This window comes from Leucopleurus acutus (assembly GCF_964270905.1).
Source record: "Leucopleurus acutus genome assembly, chromosome: 21".
Lineage (NCBI taxonomy): Eukaryota > Metazoa > Chordata > Mammalia > Artiodactyla > Delphinidae > Leucopleurus > Leucopleurus acutus.
In genome coordinates, this window is record NC_139163.1 from 30868193 (window position 1) to 30889235 (window position 21043).

General features: G+C 35.3%; 1 protein-coding gene across 1 annotated transcript in view; it reads left to right on the forward strand.

Moving 5' to 3' along the window:
• LOC309977539 (disintegrin and metalloproteinase domain-containing protein 18-like) overlaps positions 1–21043 on the forward strand; it is a gene marked incomplete at both ends in the record, with an annotated part of 77096 nt that overhangs the window by 3821 nt on the left and 52232 nt on the right. Inside the window, 8 exons of the mRNA XM_082863660.1 lie at positions 2493–2548; positions 4826–4904; positions 5244–5320; positions 6360–6537; positions 8960–9025; positions 12135–12206; positions 12412–12578; positions 13338–13419. Coding sequence (XP_082719786.1) covers positions 2493–2548; positions 4826–4904; positions 5244–5320; positions 6360–6537; positions 8960–9025; positions 12135–12206; positions 12412–12578; positions 13338–13419 — 777 coding nt within the window. The remainder of the gene's footprint in view (positions 1–2492; positions 2549–4825; positions 4905–5243; positions 5321–6359; positions 6538–8959; positions 9026–12134; positions 12207–12411; positions 12579–13337; positions 13420–21043) is intronic.

Consider the following 21043-nt stretch of genomic DNA (forward strand, 5'->3'; position numbering starts at 1 on the left):
CCCCGGGGTGGGGGGGGGGAACTATGGGAAGTGCTCATGCACACATTTAAAAACTGCCTCTTTGTTTAATGGGGGTCTGAGGAATTAGGGATGTCAAGTCCCAGTGGCTCTCTGAACTAAGTTATTTGGAAGCCAGTCCCTTGGGTGGCAGCCTTAAAAGTTGTGCTGCTGGATGCCTGGTCCAAACCTTTTGGTTCTGAGGGGCATACTGAGAGTTCGGGGTTCCGTCCTGATTGTAAGCACTTTGCCAGGGGTGGGTTTTGTGGTGCGTGTGTGTATCAGCCTTTCCTACCCATTTTCACAGTGGATACTTTCTCAGTCACCCAGTGTTGAGGAGTCACTGTGCTACTTTCTGGATTTCTCTCACAGGGCATCAATCCACGTGAGGCGTATGTTTGGTGTATCTGTGGGAGGATAAGGCAGGAAGCTCTTATCCTGCCATCAGACTGATTTCATATCCCTGTGTATAATTGTTTTTGATTGGATTAACCTTGCTAATTTTATTTGGTTGATTGCTTGATTTTGTGGGTTTCCTTTGAAATGTGCTATACTTTGTTTTGGCAGGCAATTAAGTTACTTATGAATCAGATAGACAATTTCATGCTGCCTTGTCATATCTTTAGGATGAATGTTTAGAGTGGCCCTTACTCTAAGATTAGTTTCTCCTTAACACTAAAATTTGACCCTTCTGTCATCTCTAGTGGATGGCATGAGTGTTCAGTGACATTCTTCTCCTCTGGTTGATCAGACCTTGAATATCTCCCGGCACTATGTGAGCTGTGGGTTTTATTCCTCAGCTCCCCAGTTGTTCTTTGCCCATGGTGTTGGACAGACCCTAATTTACCCAAGTGATTCTTACCATCTGGTGTTCATGCCGTTGAATAAGCTCCACCTATTGTTACTGACCAGGGCTCTTGGCCTTCCCCAATCAATAGAAATTGATCAGAGGCCAGACAAGAAATTCAGGTAAGGCTTTACTGGGGCCCCTGCGGCAGCAGAGGAGGGAGAACAAACAGGTCCCCTTTCTTGCTCACTCCAGGAGGTAGGGCAGGCTTGTTCCTTGTATGGGGCGAGGGTAGGGGTGTGTCCATGGGTCAGGCCAGAGGGGGGCTTAGGTGTTTTGCCCGCCCCTTAGGTGGTGGTGTGGGCAGGGTGCATGCTCAGTACCGCCCTTTTGCTCCCAACACCCTGTTTTTGCTCCAGGCTCTTCAAAATTGGCAGCTGGAATTTGCCCCAACTAAGGCATACACGCAGTTTTTTTTTTTTAACATCTTCATTGGAGTATAATTGCTTTACAGTGGTGTGTTAGTTTCTGCTGTATAATAAAGTGAGTCAGCTATACGTATACATATATCCCATATCCCCTCCCTCTTGCGTCTCCCTCCCACCCTCCCTATCCCACCCCTCTAGGTGGTCACAGAGCACTGAGCTGATCTCCCTGTGCTATGCGGCTGCTTCCCACTAGCTTTATATTTTACATTTGGTAGTGTATGTATGTCCATGCCACTCTCTCACTTCGTCCCAACTTACCCTTCCCCCTCCCCATGTCCTCAAGTCCATTCTCTACGTCTGGCATGCAGTTATTTTTAGTCCCATACAGTTTCTTTGTATTTTGTTGCTCCAGGAGAGGTGTATCCAGGATACAGGATATCCAGGTGTAGCCTTTGCACTGCAGCAAAGGGTCCCAGGTCCCAGCCTGTCTCACTATGAGTGTGGGAAAGACCTGTGACTTCCTTCCAACCAATAGGATATGGCCAAGTGGATGGACGTACCTCTGTTGATCACATTATGTTAAATGGCAAAGGGTGGATTTCAAGCCTATGTTGTTCTACTATATAAAATTCAATTTAGCTAGACACTTTCTCACCCTCCTGATGATCTTATAAAAGCAACCTGCTTTACTGTGTACCGTGTACACTTCCTGTTCCTGGATGCCATCATGTCAAGGTAATGAGGACCATTATAACTTAGGCCCTGTAGTATCAGAGCTCGTAGTCCTGGAGCTGCAGCGTTCCTCGCTAGCTTCATTCTCTCAGGTCTGTTTTCCCCCCAGTTTATATGTGAAGCATTGAAAAGTGGCTCTAGTGTTTGTTAGTATGTATATATGTATTTATAAACTTGCTATTGTTTCATTATATTCGGTGTAGAATGTAAGCCTACAGCCATTCCTCATTCATTTTGGCTAAGGGTGAATATGTTTTTTCTAAATATAAACAATTAAAATCTAGTATTAATAAATGGTAAAATTATATTTTTTTCAAAATATAGTTTTCATTTATTCTTTTCAAAAGCCATCCCTACAGTAAATTTATCACCCTCATCCTGAATTTATTAGAAAAATTTAAAATTTTTACTATTTAGAACAATAAATTCTGCAGAATATATTCTTTTATAAAATGGATTGGGTGAGTCTTTTTTGACTTGAGTGAAAAATACTCTTTTACTTTATATATTTATGATTTACTAAATCGTCTTTATTTGCTTTATTTTAGGTGACTTATATCATTACAATTGATAAAAAAACATATACTCTGCATCTCAGGAAACAGTAAGATATGATTTTCCCTTAAAGCTGAGAATTTACTTTTTAAAAAATATTTTTGTACATTATTTAAATTCAAGAATGCAGTGAAATGTAGGCTGTTTAATTGGTCAATTTTTCAGTTTAGGATTCATTACATCTTGAATATGAAGTCTATGAGAACTTTGCATTTGTATATTCCAGCTTGTTATTTTCAAATTAAGAAATAAGTTACGTATAAATAAGAGTATAAAGCCATTGAACCCAAGAACTGCAAGCTGTGTATCAAGTATATCCAATGTGAAATCAAACATGTGTATGTATCATGTGGTTATTGGTGGAAAATTTAACTAGCGGCATACTTTGTATGGAGGTATTAATTATATATGTATTTATTTTTAACAACTTTATTTGGTAAATTATATATATATATAAAATCATAAAACTCTGAAATGTTTAATTCAGTGATTTTAATATAGTATTACAATTATCAACCATAAATCAGTTTTAGAACATTTAATTCCCCACCTAAGACCCATTGTGCCATTTCATATTTAATCCCTGTCATCAGCCACTACTCCAGGCAACAAGCAATCTATTTCCTGTCTTAATTTGTGTTTTCTCATCATTTTATATAAATGGACTCAAACAGCCTCTTCTTTGCCTTCATCTTTGAAAATATATATTTATCACAACTGCATTTTGTCTGCCTGCATCTTTGTAGTTGAACAAGCCTGGAGAAAATTGTCCTCACTTAACTCATGACTATTCTCTTGTAATTCATTATCGTTAAACTCGTGTTGGTCTTTAATGTTGCTACCATTCCATTAAAAGTGTTTTTTGATAAGACCATCCAAGATCCTCATGTTTCTAAATGCCAGTTATTTTTTACTCTTCATTTTTCTTGACCAATCGGCCGCATTTTGTGTAGCTGAGCAGTGTCTCCTCCATATAATAGTTTCTTCATTTGGCTTCCAGGGTACCGCAGACTCCCGTGTTTAACTCTTACCACTGTGCTCACTCTTTCTCAGATTTTGTTTTGTTTGTTTTCTAGATTCCTCCTCATCTCTTCAGTCTTAGAGTTCTCCATGGTGCTATTCTTAAATCTTGTTTGTTTGTTTTTTCCCCTAGCTATACTCAATCACCCAGTTATTTCATCTACTCCTATGGATTTAATACCATTTATGTATTGATTACTCCCAAACTTGTATCTCTACTTTTTTCCTCTCCATGTTCATTTATTTGACTATTTATTTGATAACCAAGAGGTTATGAGAATTCTCATATTTAATGTGTCTAAAATGTACTTCTGATCCTTTTCCAAAATTTGTCTTTCCCACAATTATCTCAGTAAATTGCACCTCTACTTTTCCAGTTTCTCAGAACAAAAATGTTAGGGTCATTCCTGACATCTTTTTTTTCTTTTGTTTTCCCCCCACATCCAATGGATTATTAAATCCCATGCGATCTGCCTTCAAAATGCATCCAGAATGGGACCTCCACTGCTGCTGCAATCCTAGCTCAAGCCACCGTCATGTCTTGCCTGGATGACTGTAATAACCTAGCTGATCTCTCTGTTTCTGCTTATTTGTCTTACAGATGGTTCTCAACACAGCATTCAGTCTGATCCTATTAAAATGCTGGTCTGACCCGTCCTCAATCTGCTCAGACTCTTCCAGTGGCTTCTCATCTCGGTGACACCATCTCTTACTGTGGGCTCTTGTCTTCACTCCACGCTTCACCACAGGCACTGCCCCCAGATGTTCTTTGTAAACACAAAACATATCTCTGCCTCAGGGTCTTTGCATTTTCTCCTTGCTTTGTCCGGAATAACATTTCTGTGCAAATCCAAGTGGCTTGTTTTCAGGTCTTTACTTATCAGTTCAGTAAGCCTTTCCATGCCATCCTGTCTACATTTGCAATCAACCTCCTGCCACCCTGGGCCTTATTTATCATCGCCTAATGTACTAACGTATGTGTCTCTCACTGCCGTGAAGACCCGGGTGCCTCGAAGAGGATCTGTCAGATCATTGACACTCAGTAAATCTTGTTGAATGGAGACACAGGCAGGCACACACACGAATATCTGATATGGAGGATTCAAAGTCTATTCCAGTGTTAAGAAATCCTAAACTCTCTGAGTCAATAGTTCTATGAATTTACACTGTTATGGCATGCTAAAATTACTCTAGTTAAGGAATATTATTATATGAATCATATATTTCACTGTTTTTTTATTATTTTAATGTTTATGTTCATAATAAATTCATGATTCAACCAGTTTTTTATTTTTGTTTTTCCTAGCTCATTCGTATCCCAGAACTTTTTGGTTTATACATATAATGAAACTGGATCTTTGCATTCTGAGTCTTCATATTTTAAGGTAAGACCCAGGTGTCTTAGACATTTATTATCACACGTTTCCTTATTGAAGTGGACATATTATTACCATTGGGTTATGTTTGTTCCATGTTGGCAGTTTCATACAATTTTATTCCACATTCCATGTATGATAGAGATGAAATCCAGACCTAGAAAGCACTCATGGGACCTAGGTGGTACAAAGTAAAGAGAGTTGTCAAATACTTATTTTCCTTGACAATCAATTTTAGTAAATCTGTATGATACACAATGTTTTAATGTTTTGAATATTTATAATGTTTGCCGATACACTTTTATGCATAAATGATTTATTTATTTGCCACTCTGTACTGTTTTTCAGATGCATTGCCATTACCAAGGATACGTTGCAGATTTTCCAAATTCAGTCGTGACACTCAGCATCTGTTCTGGACTCAGGTAATAGCATTTTAGAGGCTATTTATACATGAAAACTTAGGATATACTTTAAAATGAAACTTAGTGGCCGCAAAACACAAATCTGGGATATTTAAGGAGAATTCAAATCTGAACGTTTTCTTCATGATGGCCTTACTTTTATTAATAATATTAACATTAATAAATGGACCTTAGTCATGCCAATTGAAATGAAATCATTCAAGGGAATCCTGACTGGAGATATTTTCAAGATATTGAGCAGAAAGAGATAGATGCAGTAAAACAAAACAAACAGCCCCCCACCCAAATCCTTTAGAACATCTCCCTAGATGTTACTGTTGTATTATCTATCAGTTATCTGGAACAGTTATGGAAAATGATATTAATTAGTTGCTTAACTAAGCACATATTGTATGCTCTCAGTGTAGGTGTACTTGGTATCAGACGTAAAATGACTAATTGAGAAGGTACCTCAGAGGTAAAAGGGCAGGGATAAGTGATTGTTGTCATTGATAGTGGCAGGAAGAAGGTGGTGAGTTTATCAGATGAAGACAGGTCCAGAGCAGAGCAAAAATCTCTTCCTAACTTCCTTTTGCTTTTGGTTGCCTGATTTCCAGAATTTACTTATATCAACTCAGAAAACTAACATTCTCTGAATGTGGTTTTCCTGCATATTAATCTTTTTAGATCTCCACTCTATATATCCATTTTCTCTTATTCTAACCCCTGTAAGAATAGGAACTTTTTATTCTTGGAATTCTCAACAAATGTCTTGGTTCCCAGCAAATACTTGGCCTTAATTAATACATCTTGAATGAATGTGACTACTATATAGAAAATACAAAATACTTTTCAGTATATTTAGTTTTTTTAATACGTGAGAAAAACTGACGCAGATGTGGTTACTCAGTTACTAATGGTAGCTGAAAAAAGGCAGGGAAAGAGAGTGGGTTTAATACATGTACCTCATTATGGTTTCTCATTTCTTACAACACTTTGGATTATAGGTCTGATGGGATCATAGGCAGGATTTTTATATCACTGCTTTCTAAATATTCAGGGGATTTCTTCAGTTTGAAAATATCAGCTATGGAATTGAGCCATTGGAATCTTCAGCAAGGTTCGAGCACATAATTTATCAAGTGAAAAATGACAATCCAGATATGCCAATGTTAGCAGAAAATTACAGCAATATTTGGCAGAAAGACCAGCCCTATAAAGTCCATTTAAACTCACAGGTAACTGAGACAATTTGGATGTTATGACACACTATAAAATTACTTCTGTAGAATTGTGTTAATCATGAAAAGGGGCTTCCCTGGTGGTGCAGTGGTTGAGAGTCCGCCTGCTGATGCAGGGGATACGGGTTCGTGCCCTGGTCCAGGAAGATCCCACATGCCGCGGAGCGGCTGGGCCCGTGAGCCATGGCCGCTGAGCCTGTGCGTCTGGAGCCTGTGCTCCGCAACGGGAGAGGCCACAACAGTGAGAGGCCCGCGTACCGCAAAAAAAAAAAAAAAAAAAAAAAATCATGAAAAGGAACTACTTAGCTGTTGAGTAGTAATATAAAATTTGGTATCTTTTTTCTACAGCAGTAAATGAAACATCCGTATTCCATCTAAAATACATGGAAATATGCAATAATGTGTGTCAAGCTTATTGTTGTATGATGTATAATGTAATATTTCTTGTTTTCCATTTTTATTCCAACAAAAATGCATATTATTGGATAAAATTTAGGAATATAGGAAGAATAGTTACCACTACCCTGGTAAAATTACTTTTAATATTTTGACATATAGCTTTACGTACTACTGGGACATATCTTTCTAGAATACTTACTCATTTGTATATTATTAAACTCTCTTAATTTACTTGTAGGCTGAATATAGAATTCTTTCTTTCTTCACTTTGAATATTTCAGTTCCCCGTCTTTTGGACTCCATGGTCTCTGATGAAGAATCAAATATTATTCATCTTATTGGGGATTCCTTGTACATGATGAGTCCCTTCTTTGTTGATTCTTTCAAGAGCCTCTGTGTTTGCCTTACGACAGTTTTCTTATGATGTACCTTTGAGGGGACCCCTTTGAGTTTATCCTACTTGGAGTTCATTAAGCTTCTTGGATGTTTAAATTAATGTTTTTTCATCAAATTTGGGAACTTTTTGGCCATTAGTTCTTTGAAGATCCTTTCTGCCCTTTTATCTATCCCCTCACTTTCTGTTACTCCCATTATATGCATGTTGGTGTGCTTGAAAGTGCCCTACAGGAACAGAAGAGGTTCTGTTCATTTTTCTCCATTCTTTTTTCTTTCTCTTCCTCTGACTGTATAATCTCATCTGACTTTAAACAGGTACAACGAGGGAAATCTTTGTGGTGATAAAATAGTTTTGTATCTTGATTGCAGTTCTGGTTATGTAAACATACACATGACAATATGATGTAGAGATATACACATACACACTGTACCAGGTCAATATCCTGGTTTTGAAAACATACTATAGTTTTGTAACATGTAACCACTGGGGGAAACTGAGTGAATGATACATGAGATACAGTGAGCTATTTTGGCAATATTCTATGATTCAATACTTATTTCTTTTTTAAATGAACACAAAGTTTTACAAAAGGAAATAAAGATAACCTATTAAAAACAAATGAATTTTGAAGTTCATTTTATTGAAAGTGACACCTGACATTATGGTGAATAGTATTATAAGTTTGTTTTAAAACATAGGTATCAAGGTTACATTTTTTACTTATTATTTTGAAAATAAGAATATAAATTTGGAAAGGCAAATAGGATAAAAACAATGCTGTTATTAAAATATGAAACCTACTGTGCAGAAACATGCTCGAAATTGGTTATGGTGCACACGTAATTTATAATTATACTCAGTCAAGCTGCAATGCAGAAGACATGGTTGTCAACATTGACTTATATTTTTATACAGGCACAGTAAGGGTAACCAAAATACAGAATACCTTTAAAGTTAATGTTGAACACAAAGGAAAAAAGTCAGCATCTCAGTATATACATATATAAGATGCAGGCGTAGTTTGCTTCCCTATGGAAATATAAACCTAGACTCTACTGTCAAGTCCAGTTTGTTTGTTTGCCTGTTTATTTATAGTAAGCTAAGATATTTTATGACAGACCCAATCTTTGTATCCTCCCTACTCTTCGATTTAGTTACCAATGCACTTGGGTCAAGGAAGAAATTTTGGTTTCTTTAAAATATCTGTGTGTGAAATGGTATCTCAATGTGTTAGAAATATAGCTCATGTAGAAATTGCCATTAGAGTACTAAATGACGATGTAGTAAATTGTTGATTCATAGCTGACTGACTTGGCACAATCAAGGATTATTACCTCCTATCAAGTGGGGCATGCAGCCTTTGCTCTGGAACTACAGAGCTGTTCACTTTCTCTTACGCAGTATTAATAGTGAGTACCTAGACTCCCACCTTACGCTATCAGGCTCCCTGGGATTCCCTTAAACCTGGAATCTGTTTTCAAGTAAATTTTCTGATTTACAGTTAATTTATATTGTTAAGTCCTCTTGAGGGTTTTATATACATCCTTTTTGCTTCCTTTACATGTCACTCTCTGTGCTTAACAAATTCAAAACATGTTAACATTTGATAAATTCTCCTTTCAGGAAAAAACTCTTTCAGAACTATTACCCCAGTATCTAGAAATGCACATTATAGTGGAAAAAGCTTTGGTAAGTCAAACTCTCCCCTCCTTCCCTCACTCTCTCTTTTCTTTCTTTCTTTCTTTCTTAAAGCTCAATGTTTTATTACTATCACCTAGAGAACATCAGCTGAAATGTTAAAACTTTTCTGAGTATTAACTTTATGAAACCAATTTATGGAAATGTTTAATATTGTTAGCTGTCTTACAGGTTTCTAAATTAATATTTCTAATGATCATGGAAACGTAGCTACACTTTTTGCTAAATGTTGATAGAAAAATTAAAACACGGAATTGCCGATTTGGGGTAATTTACCTTTGAGACTCCAGACATTTTTATTTATTTATTTATTTTATTTATTTATTTAATTTTTTTAAAAAAAGAGATTTCCCTTTTTATTTTCTAAAATTAATTAATTAATTTATTTATTTCTTTATGGCTGTGTTGGGTCTTCGTTGCTGTGCGTGGGCTTCTCATTGCAGTGGCTTCTCTTGTTGCGGAGCACGGACTCTAGGCACGCGGGCTTCAGTAGCTGTGGCTCGGAGGCTCTAGAGCTCAGGTTCAGTAGTTGTGGCGCACGGGCTTAGTTGCTCCACGGCATATGGGATCTTCCCGGACCAGGGCTCGAACCCGTGTCCCTTGCATTGGCAGGTGGATTCTTAACCACTGCGCCACCAGGGAAGCTCTATTTTATTTATTTATTTATTTATTTTTTATTGAAGTATAGTTGATTTACAATGTTGGGCCAATCTCTGCTGTACAGCAAAGCCACTCAGTTATACACATATAGACATTCTTTTTTTCTTATTGTTTTCCATTCTGGTTTATTACAGGATATTGAATATAGTTCCCTGTGTTATATAGGATGTCTATCTCTCTTCTTTCTTTAAACATAATTAAAAATTTCCTTAACTTCAAAGACGTAATGGAATTTTCTAATTATTTTAAAATATAAATATTTAATTCTAAGTGTGACTTAGATACAATTAGAACCCCAAACTAGCCTAGGATGCCCAGTGTTGTCTGCCTGCATCCTCATCCCCAGATTAGGCCAGGGTCTCTTTGGCCACACCTCCTAACTGCCTTGCCCTCTCTTTAACCAGCTGTAGCCTCTCTGGTCACAGTGTTTTCTTTGAACGTATCAGATATTTACCATCTGACCAATTCAGTTAATATTTTTCCATCTTTTTTGAGGCATAATTGATAAATATGATTGTATATAATTAAATTGTACAATGTGAAGATTTGATGTACATGTACATTGTGGATTGATTACCAAGATCAAGATAATTAACACATTCATCACCTCACATAGTTAACTCTTTTTTCCGTGTGTGTGTGTGTGTGTGTGTGTGTGTGTGTGTATGTGTGTATGCAGTGAGAAGACTAAAGATCTGCTTTCAACTTTCAAGTATACAATACCATATTTTTAACTCCAGGCACCGTGCTGCACATTAGACCCTCAGAACTTATTCTTATAACTGAAAGGTTGTACCCTTTGACCTACATTTCTCCATTTCCACCTCTGGAAACCAAAATTCTCTTCTCTGTTTCTATGAAATTGGACTTTTTTTTTTAGATTCTACATGTAAGTGATACCATACAGTTTTTGTCTTTCTCTGGCTGGCTTATTTCACTTAGCATAATGCCTTCCAGGTTTCTCATGCGGTAGCAAATGGGAGAGTGTCCTTCTTTTTAATGACTGAGTAATATTCCATTGCACATATATACCACTTTTTCTTTGTTCATTCATCTGTTGATGGGCACTTAGGTTGTTTTCGTATCTAGGCTATTGTGAATAATGTTTCAATTGTGAATAATGTTTCAGTAAACTTGGGAATGCAGATATCTCTATGAGATACTGATTTCATTTCCTTAGGATGTATACTGAGGATTGGGATTGTCAGGTCATATGGTAGTTCCTTTTTTAATTTTTTAAGGAACCGTTATACTGTTTTCCATAGTGGCTGTACCAATTTACATTCCCACCAACAGTGCACAAGCGTTCCCTTTCTCGACATCCTCACCAGCATTTGTTAACTCTTGTTTTTTTTGATGATAGCCATTCTGACAGGTGTGAGGTGATATCCCACTGTGAATTCGATTAGCATTTCCCTGAGGATTAGTAATGTTGAATACCTTTTTGTGTACCTGTTGGCCACTTGTGTGTCTTCCTTGGAAGGATGTCCATTTGGTAGACATAATATCTTTTGAGTATCTACCCAAGAGTGAAATTGTTATATCATCGGGTTAGTGTATATTACTTTTAGAGGATATTGATAGTTTTCAAAAGTGACTATAACAATTTGTTCTTCCATATTCTCACAAGTAATTGGTATTGATAGTCTTTTTTAAATTGCTGCCATTCTGGTGTATGAATACTGAGATCATATTGTGATTTTTATTAGCATTTACTTGATGACTGAAATGCAGCACAGTGAATAGGGGCAGTGTTTTATAACTTTGAATGGGATATAATCTATGAAAATACTGAATCACTATACTGTACACGTGAAACTAATATAAGATTGTAAATCGACTATACTTTAGTTTTAAAAAATGTATTTATGAGTTTCAGAGGAAAAATTCTTTCTTTTTTCCTTTACCCTATTTCATCTTGTTCTTTATCAAACCTTTTTGAATCGTTCATTCCACATAATCTTCACTTTATATCATTACAATTTCTGTCTTTTTTCTTAAAGATTTATTTGAGCATTTTGATTTTTTTTAATGCTCATGTATTTGCTTCTTCTTTAATTACTAAGCATACAATGGGAAATACTGTGGTTGATTCCCTCTGTGTTATAGAAAATGTCTACCTCAAGAAATCCCTTTATAATACAGAGGGATCTGTGAAGTTATTTTAGTACTTCTTGAGGATTTCAATTGTTTCTGCTGGACAATGTCTTTAAAATATATAACAAGTGAGAATCTATGTTGAATGCCCAAGTATGATTTTTTTCTTTTTGTTGTTTGTTTTCATTTATTGTAAATATTATCATCTTTATGTTAGTATGCTTTAAATTGTCTGACAGATCCTATGGTTTTCTTGCCTGGTATCACCAAGATATATTTGCCATAAAAAAAAAAATTGCTGTCACTCACATTTTTTAAAGAATCATAAAAATTTCTTTTTCAGCATGATTATATGGGATCAGAAACGATGGCTGTAATGCAGAAAATTATTCAGCTTATTGGCCTTGTCAACACAGTAAGTTTTAACTTCTTTACATTTACAATTTTATAAAAAGTCATTGAAAACCTTTCCATTATATCATGACAAATTAATGACTTAAAGCCCTTTATTTGGTTTAATATCCAAAGTAATCAAGTAAACTTTTTGTTTATTTTTTTGTACTGTTTTGATGTAATGATTTATGTGATTTGAATAAATATACTGTAAATCTTATTTTTAGATGTTTAGTCAATTCAAATTGACTGTGATACTATCCTCCTTGGAATTGTGGTCAGATAAAAACCAGATTTCTACTAATGGGGATGCTGATGATTTATTACAAAGATTTTTGACATGGAAACAGGACTATCTTATCCTACGGCCCCATGACGTAACATTCTTACTTATGTAAGCACAATGTTCTACATTAATAAAGAGATATACATAAATAATTCCATTAATTTTATAATTTAATGCCTTTATTGTGTTCTTCAGCTTTCTGTAGGTCCCTTGGCAAATGTTAAAGAAAACATAGCTGTTGCCATTGAGGTGATAGTGTGGTTGGAAATATAATAAAAATAAAATAACCTGAATCACTTATATGACAAAATATTTTGGAGTATAATCTATGCAAAAAAGTCTGTCTTTCATGAACTTTTATGATATCAACTATACTATAGAATATATACAAGCCTCAGCTTACTAATGATGTAAAATTGACACTATTCAGTTAGCATTACCTTGTTATATGAATACATTTCATGTCTACTGTTTGATAAAGAAAGATTTGAGTTTTTTGGTTACATTTAATTTTTAAAAATGCTTATCTTTAGAACAGGCAAGATTTCTTTTCTACAGATTAAAAATCCCTTTCGTTTTAACTTTTAGTGACCAAAACAGTGAATGCTGAATAAGGGAAACTGAGGAGAATTTGAGATAAATAAAATTGTATCAAGTCAAGGAGTTAGTTTAGGAAAGAAAACTGACATTAAAGTGAATTACAGTTTCAATGATTTGAGCAATTTGTATAATATATTAGATATTATTCAGATAAAAAATTGTATGACAAATTATTTTAAATTCTATGGGAGATTTAATTTAATAAGTAAGCTAGTAAATTGTTCTGAGTAACCATGCTAATAAAAAAGCCATACTATAATGATGTAGTTACAGGAAACAGCCTAAATATGTGGGAGCAATATTTCCTGGCACAATATGCAATAAAAGCTGTGATGCCGGTATTGCTATGGTATGTAACTTGTATCCTTCTTTACTGTTTTTTTTTAACTTTATATTGTATTTTAAAAGTATTATTTTACATAGTTAAGTAAATTTGATTTTTTTTCTCTATATCTCTATCATTATTTTGTTGGGACAACATTATTTTAATCTCAGAAAGTTGTTTTAATCATAAATTTCAAACATAGGGAAATAATATGAACAAACGTTAATATACCCCTTCACCAGCTAGGTATGATGGCTACTAACTTTGCATCAGATTTTCTAAGGACATAAAACCTTAGAGAAAAGTTAAAGCTTCCTGTTATTTCAAATTCAAGAAATAACAAAAGTCATGATTTCATACTTGCCATTTTTTGCATACTTCATACTATTGTTACAAATATATGTATCCATTAACTATATATTATTGTTCAGCATTTTTCTTTATGTATCATTTCAGAACTATTTTGAATAGCTTGTTAAAAGATGTATACATGTTGAAACATATAACTCTACTACTATTATTTTTTCTTTCAAAATTTTTATCAAGTAACGCACATATTATGAGTAAAAATCGTTTTACAAGACATACTGAAAACAACTAAATCAGTCCTTTGCATAATCTATACTCCTTGAATCCTCTTTCCCCTTTTTTTGTCAACCTCTCCCTCCTGGCATACAACTTAATGTCTATTTCCTTTCAAATAAAAGTTTTATTGAAGTACATCATATATAGAGAACATTGCACAAGTCATAAGTGTATAGCACAATTAATTTTGGCCAAGTCAATACATAGGTATAAACATCCCAGAGATCAAGAAATAAAATCTTATCAACACTTCAGAAGAATCATGCTTCCTCTCACTTTCTACGCATACTGAAGAAAACCACTATCCTGACACTTAATCACTAGTTAATTTGATCTTTCTTTGAGCTTTCTGTAAATGATATAATAGAGTGTGTGTTCTTGTGTGTGTCTGCCACATATTTGCTCAAAATTACGTCTGTGATAGTTATTCATGCTTGTATGTATAGGAATAGTTTGTTCATTCTTTTACTCTATATTTCTAAATAATATGCACATTAAATTTCTTGAGTATTCAAATTTAGGCATTATCTATTGACTTCTTATGTTGAAGTCAGAATTTAACATCCTAATAGCTCATTATTTCTACATTCTGCCTCTTCTATTCTTCCTCTCTATAATTATACAGATTATTAGAATTGTGTTTAATTCTCTGATGAGGCAAATAATGAACTGAGATTGTTGCCTTTATTGCATAACTTTTGGTTCTTCCCAAATTAGTAGTTACATCATACTGTTTTTGTCCAAATTCTTTAATTAAGTTATAAATTGCCTCCACTTTCCTACATGATTCAGAAATTCCTTTTTTTTTTTTAACTCTATAGATGTATCTTTTTTTTTTTTAAACCAATCTACGTTGGACTTTTTGCATAGCTGTTTAAGAATCTTCTGTCTTGTCTCCTTTGGAATATGTGTATTCTTTCCTGGCTTGCTTACTCATTTTGGTTAGAATACACACTACTATAATTTACTGAAAAAGTAGGTGGGTAGTAACTTGTTTGGGAGTTGCGTCATTGAAAATGTAGCTATTTTAGGGCTTCCCTGGTGGCGCAGTGGTTGAGAGTCCGCCTGCCGATGCAGGGGACGTGGGTTCGTGCCCGGTCCGGGAAGATCCCACGAGCCGCGGAGTGGCTGGGCCCGTGGGCCATGGCCGCTGGGCCTGCGCGTCCGGAGCCTGTGCTCCGCGGCGGGAGAGGCCACAGCAGTGAGAGGCCCGCATATAGCAAAAAAAAAAAAAGAAAGAAAGAAAATGTAGCTATTTTAAAAGATTGGTTAATTTCGGTTTTGAAATAATTGCACCTTGGAATTTTAAAAGTTCTCTCCTTTTACTTTCTCTTTAGAAATTTAACACCATTCTTAGTCTCACTTATTTGTATGTGGTCTGCTTGTTTTCTCTGCAGAAACATTTAAGATCTTTTTATCATTGCGAGGTATCTTTTATCATCCAACATGCTTGTTATATTGATGCCCTTTCAATCTGGATACTAATTTACGTCTGACCTGAGAAATTTTATTATATCAATATTATTTATTTGCTAATCTTTTTCTTTCCCTTTCCTTTCTGGAACTTGGTTAATTATATATGAGAGCATTTTGACTCATCATCTATTTTCTTTCTCTTATTTAAATTTTTTCTTTTATTTCTACACCCTCTAATATTTCTTAATATTTATATTGTGGATCAGTCGCTCACTAGGTACTCTCAGATCCATTTTCTGCTTATTACCTGCTCTGATTACATCATAAGAACAATATATTCCCTGGGCTTCTTTGGCTTCTGGCTTTTGGGTATGTTCAGCAAATGTGGATGATTGGAGAGAGGAAGGGAAGTGTCATAGTGTCTTTACATTCTGGCCCTGCCTGGAGCAGTGCCTCAGAACCATTGCTTCCTGGTCGTGTGAAACATCCCCTCCCTCTGTGCTTTTTCCTCCTGCTTATCAGCACTTGTTTATGAATTCTAATGACACTTCCTCATTCATACACCCAACCAGTCTTGGCGTTGGTAGCAACATTCTGCTTTTCTAGTTTCAGAGTCGCCTCATCATCCTCTGTTGCTTCAACAATAATTTGTTTGTTACCTGTTACTCATTTGCTTTTATTAAATTCTTCTTGGATCCTGTGGTGGCTTTAAAATAATCTCTTTTTTTCTTGTAACTACGAGGCAAATATAGCTGAGAATCACACCCCAGATTAATTGTTCACGTTGCAAAATTAAAAATGCAAGGTGGCACCAGATCTGTTATTTTATAATTAGGGTATTAACTGGAAAGGAGTGAGACTTTAGATTTGGGATGGTAACATTGGATGAACCAAGCAAGATGAATCTGATAATTCTAAAACCCCAAATCTGTCTAAGGATTTTTTTGTAGTAGCTGATCCTCATCTGCCTGGTGAGATGAGCCTCATCTGCCTGGTGAGATGAGCCTTCTAGCTTCTCTTGCTTAGAGATCCTCTAATGACATTATTTGAGTTGGATGCCTTATAATGATACATTCACTTCAAGCTCTATCTTAAGGATTAGCAAACTGTAAGTAAAGGGCCAGATAGTAAATGTTTTCAGCTTTGCAGGCCATGTGATCTGTGCAAGTCAGTGTAGACAGGTACAGATTAATGAGCAAGACCATGTTTCATTAAAGCTTAATGTATCACTACTAAAACTTGAGTCTCATGTAATTTTCATTTGCCACAAAATAGTGTTTTTCTTTTGAGTTTTTTCAACCATTTAAAAGACTTAAAAAACATTCTTACTTGCAGACTTTACCAAAACAGGTCACAAGCCAGACTTGGTCTCTGGACCATAGTTTACTGACCCCTGCTCTATTCCCGTCAGCCCTTATGTTCACTGATTAAAAATAAAAGTTGGGAGGGCTTCCCTGGAAGGCAACAGTTTATAAACCAAAGAAATGGGGAAAAATGGAAGGAATAGATATTAATGGTTCTAAACAAAGAAGAACAGAATTACATTTGATTCATACTAAATTTATTAATATAGGTGAAAGTACTTGAGATTTTGGATTTGGGGTACCAACTCAAACATTTGGGATTGGTTTTAATCATTTTATTGATTGACTGACATGTGTGATCAGTGGTCATCTATTTGCTGTGAACTTGGTGTAATGAAAAGAAAGGAATTCATTGTCTTATAGACATGGAGCTATTGGAGTATATTTATGCTGTCCATCAAACTCACCCAACTTTTATCTATGCTTCCTGTGGTGACTACCCTCTGTAGGCTGGGAAAGACAGTTAGTTATATGAGCTGTTTGATAGACTGGAATTCTCTGTGTAGATAATTAGTTCATCTGAGAATAGAGATAATTTCATTTATTTCATTTCAATATGCATGCTTTTTCTTTTTCTTGACTTATTCCACCAGGTAGAATCCCCATTACATTGTCGAGTAGAAATGGTGAGAGTCCTAATCCTTGCTTTCTTCCCAATCTTTGAGGAAATGCATCGTCTTTCACCATTTTGTACAATGTTAGTCATAGGATTTTTGGTAGAAGTCCTTTATCAGGTTATGGAAGCTCCTTTTGATTCCCACGTGTTTAGTGTTTTTTATTTGTTTGTTCTTCCAGAAATTGATGTTAAATTTTGTCAAATGCCTTTTTCTACATTTATTGAGACACATATGATTTTTATTCTTTAGTCTGTTAAAATGGTGAGTATATTATTGACCGATTTTCAGTTGTTGAACCTGCTTTGCATTCCTGCATTGTCTTTTTTTAATTTATTGTTGCCTTTGAGTTGGTAACATTTTAAGAAAATTTGCCTTTATGTTGATGAGTTACATTGAACTTTAGTTATCTTTTCTGATATTGACTATTTCTGGATTTGATATCAGGGTAATAATGACTACATAAAATGAGTTATATTTTCTCCATTTCTGTTTTTCTGAAGACTTTGCTTAGAGCAGAAATAAATTAAATAGAGGGTAGAAAAACAATAGAAAATTTTGACAAAGCTAGTTGATTTTTTTAAAAGACAAACACAATTGACAAGCCCTTATCTAAACTAAGCAACAAAAAAGACTCAAATGGATGAAATCAGAAATGAAAGAGGAGGCATTACAATGGATGTCTGATAAATGAAAAGGATAATAAAGGAGTATTAGGAATGATTTTATGCCTACAAATCAGATGACCTGGAAGAAATGGATACATTCCTGGAGACATACAACCTAACAACACTGAATCAAGAAGAAACAGAAAGACTGAACGGTCCAATAACAAATAAGGGGTTGAATTAGTATAGTAATCCAAAACCTCCTAATAAAGAAAAGTCCAGGACCAGATCGCTTCATTGGATATTTCTGTCAAAAATTCAAGGAAGAATTTATATCATTCTTCTGAAAATCTTGCAAAAATAAATGAAGGAACACTTCCAAACCCATTTTATGGGACCAGCATCACCGTGACGCCAAAGCCAAAGATGCCACAGGAAAAAAAAAACTACGACCAATATCCCTGGTAAACATAAATGCAAAAATCCTCAACAAAATAGTAGCAAACCAAATTCAACCAAATTTAGCATATTAAAAGTATTATACACTATGACCAAGAGGGATTTATTCCTGGGATGCAACATATGTTTAACATAGGTTCAACATATGCAAAGCATTCAATGTGATACACCATGACAACAAAATTATAGAGAAAATTCACATGATCATCTCAATAGAATCAGAAAAAGCATTTGACAGATTTTAACATCCATTCATGATGAAACCTCTCAACAAATTTCCAAAAGTAGAAGAAAATTACTTCAATCCAATGAAGGACATGTATGAAGAGCCCACAGGGAACATCATAATTAATGGGGAAAAACTGAAAGCTTTCCATCTAAGATCTGGTACAAGGCAGGGATACCAGCTCTCACCACTTCTATTCAACATGGTATTGGAGGTCCTAGCCTGAGCAATCAGACAAAAAAAACCCAACAAACAAACAAAACAGAGAGAGAGAAAGAAAGAAAGAAAAAAAAAAAAAAAAGAAAGAAAAGACATCCAAATTGGAAAAGAAGTAAAATTATCTCTGTTTGTAAATGACATAGTCATATGTGTGAAAGTCCTAAATATTACACAACAATAACAAAACTCTTAAAACTAATAAACAAATTCAGTAAACTTGCAGAAACAAATCAATATACAAAAATGAGTCATGTTGGGCTTCCCTGGTGGCGCAGTGGTTGAGAGTCCGCCTGCCGATGCAGGGGACACGGGTTCGTGCCCCAGTCCGGGAAGATCCCACATGCCGCGGAGCGCCTGGGCCCGTGAGCCATGGCCGCTGAGCCTGTGCATCCGGAGCCTGTGCTCTGCAATGGGAGAGGCCACAGCAGTGAGAGGCCCGCGTACCACAAAAAAAAAAAAAGAGTCATGTTTTTATACACAATGAACTATCTGAAAAAGGAAATTAATAAACCAATCCCATTCACAATAGCATCAAGAACAATCAAATACTTAGGAATAACTTTAACCAGAGAGGTGAAAAGTTCTAAAACACAAATGAAAGAAATTAAAGAAGACACAGATAAATGAAAAGACATCCATATCCACTGATTGGAAGAATTAATACTGTTAAAATGTCCATATTATCCCAAGTGAGCTGCAAATTCAGTGAATCCTTATCAAAACCTCAATGGCATTATCTACAGAAATAGAAAACAACAGTCCTAAAATTCATGTGTAATCACAAAAGACTCGGGACAGCCAAAGAAATCTTGAGCAAGAACAAAGCTGGAGGCATCACATTTTCTGATTTCAAAATATGTTACAAAGCTGCAGTAATCAAAACAGTATAGTACTGGTATAAAAACAGCTATATAGACAAATGGAACAGAATGAAAAGCCCAGAAATAAATCCATGCTGGAGACTGGGGCAGGATTAGAGGAAGTGAAAATGCCACAGTGCTTTCCTACTATTTTTAAGTTGTCTATAAAAAAAAATCTTAATAAATATTTTAACCTAATATTCCAGTAGTGTTTTAAAATACAAGTTATAAATTCTCAAGTTGCCTTTTTCTAGTTTCAGCATTCACTTGATTGCTGTAAATCTTTTACTATTTTCTAGAGTTCTGACAAATTTGATGCTGACGATTTTTTTCTCAAATTTTCAGTATTTTTGTGGAGCAGCAGGTAGGTCCTTGGAGCTACCTACTTGGCCCTTTTCACTGATATCTACTGCTTTATACGTTTTATTTGGTTGCCTACTTTGAATTATACCTTGCTGGTTGCTGCATATTTATGTGCATGTGTGTGTGTGTGTGTGTGTGTGTGTGTGCGCGCACGTGTGTGTGTGTTATTTTTCCTATCCTAGGACACAGTCAAGTTACTTGGAAAGAGTTTGATCCTGTCCAGACATTCTTTCAAATATTCTCAGGTGGCAGCAGGAGGCATTTCATACAGAGTGAATTTGTTCCAGACTAATCAGGAGACAGTAGACTTCTAAGTCCCTCTATCCAAAGCCCCATGAATTATGAATGTTTCTATTCTGGCTGGTGTGCCCAGCAATTATTCCCAGTTCTGTGTGATTTCCAGGAATTATTTCATCTGCTCTCTTTGGGTTCTCTTTTTCCCAGCCTTGAGTGATTGACTTAACTTTTCCCAGAGTGTTAAATTGTGCTACTTCATGTCACGGGTACAAACCTTGCAATCATTGAAGTCCATAAACACCTTGCTTTAAGCTACATATGTTACAAAACTCACAAGATGTATATCATGCTGCAGTTGAGTTCTTTATAGGCATTGTAGTATGATAGTATTTTTCATGTCTTCTAAACAACATCCAGTTGTCTAGTGCTTCTCTCAGTTGTGAGAGTTGTTGAAGCCTCCAACTAAATTATGTATGTGTGTATTTATTCTTTCAGTTGTATTCATTTTAGCTCCATATATTTTGCAGCTCTTATGTTTGGTACCCAAACATTTAAGATTATTATATTTTATTGGCAAATCAAACCTTTTATTATATAATATCCTTTGTCCATGATAATTTTTGCTCTGAAGTTAACTTCACCTGTTATTAATGTAGCCTCTCCAACTTTCTTGTGATAAATGTTCACATACTAAATC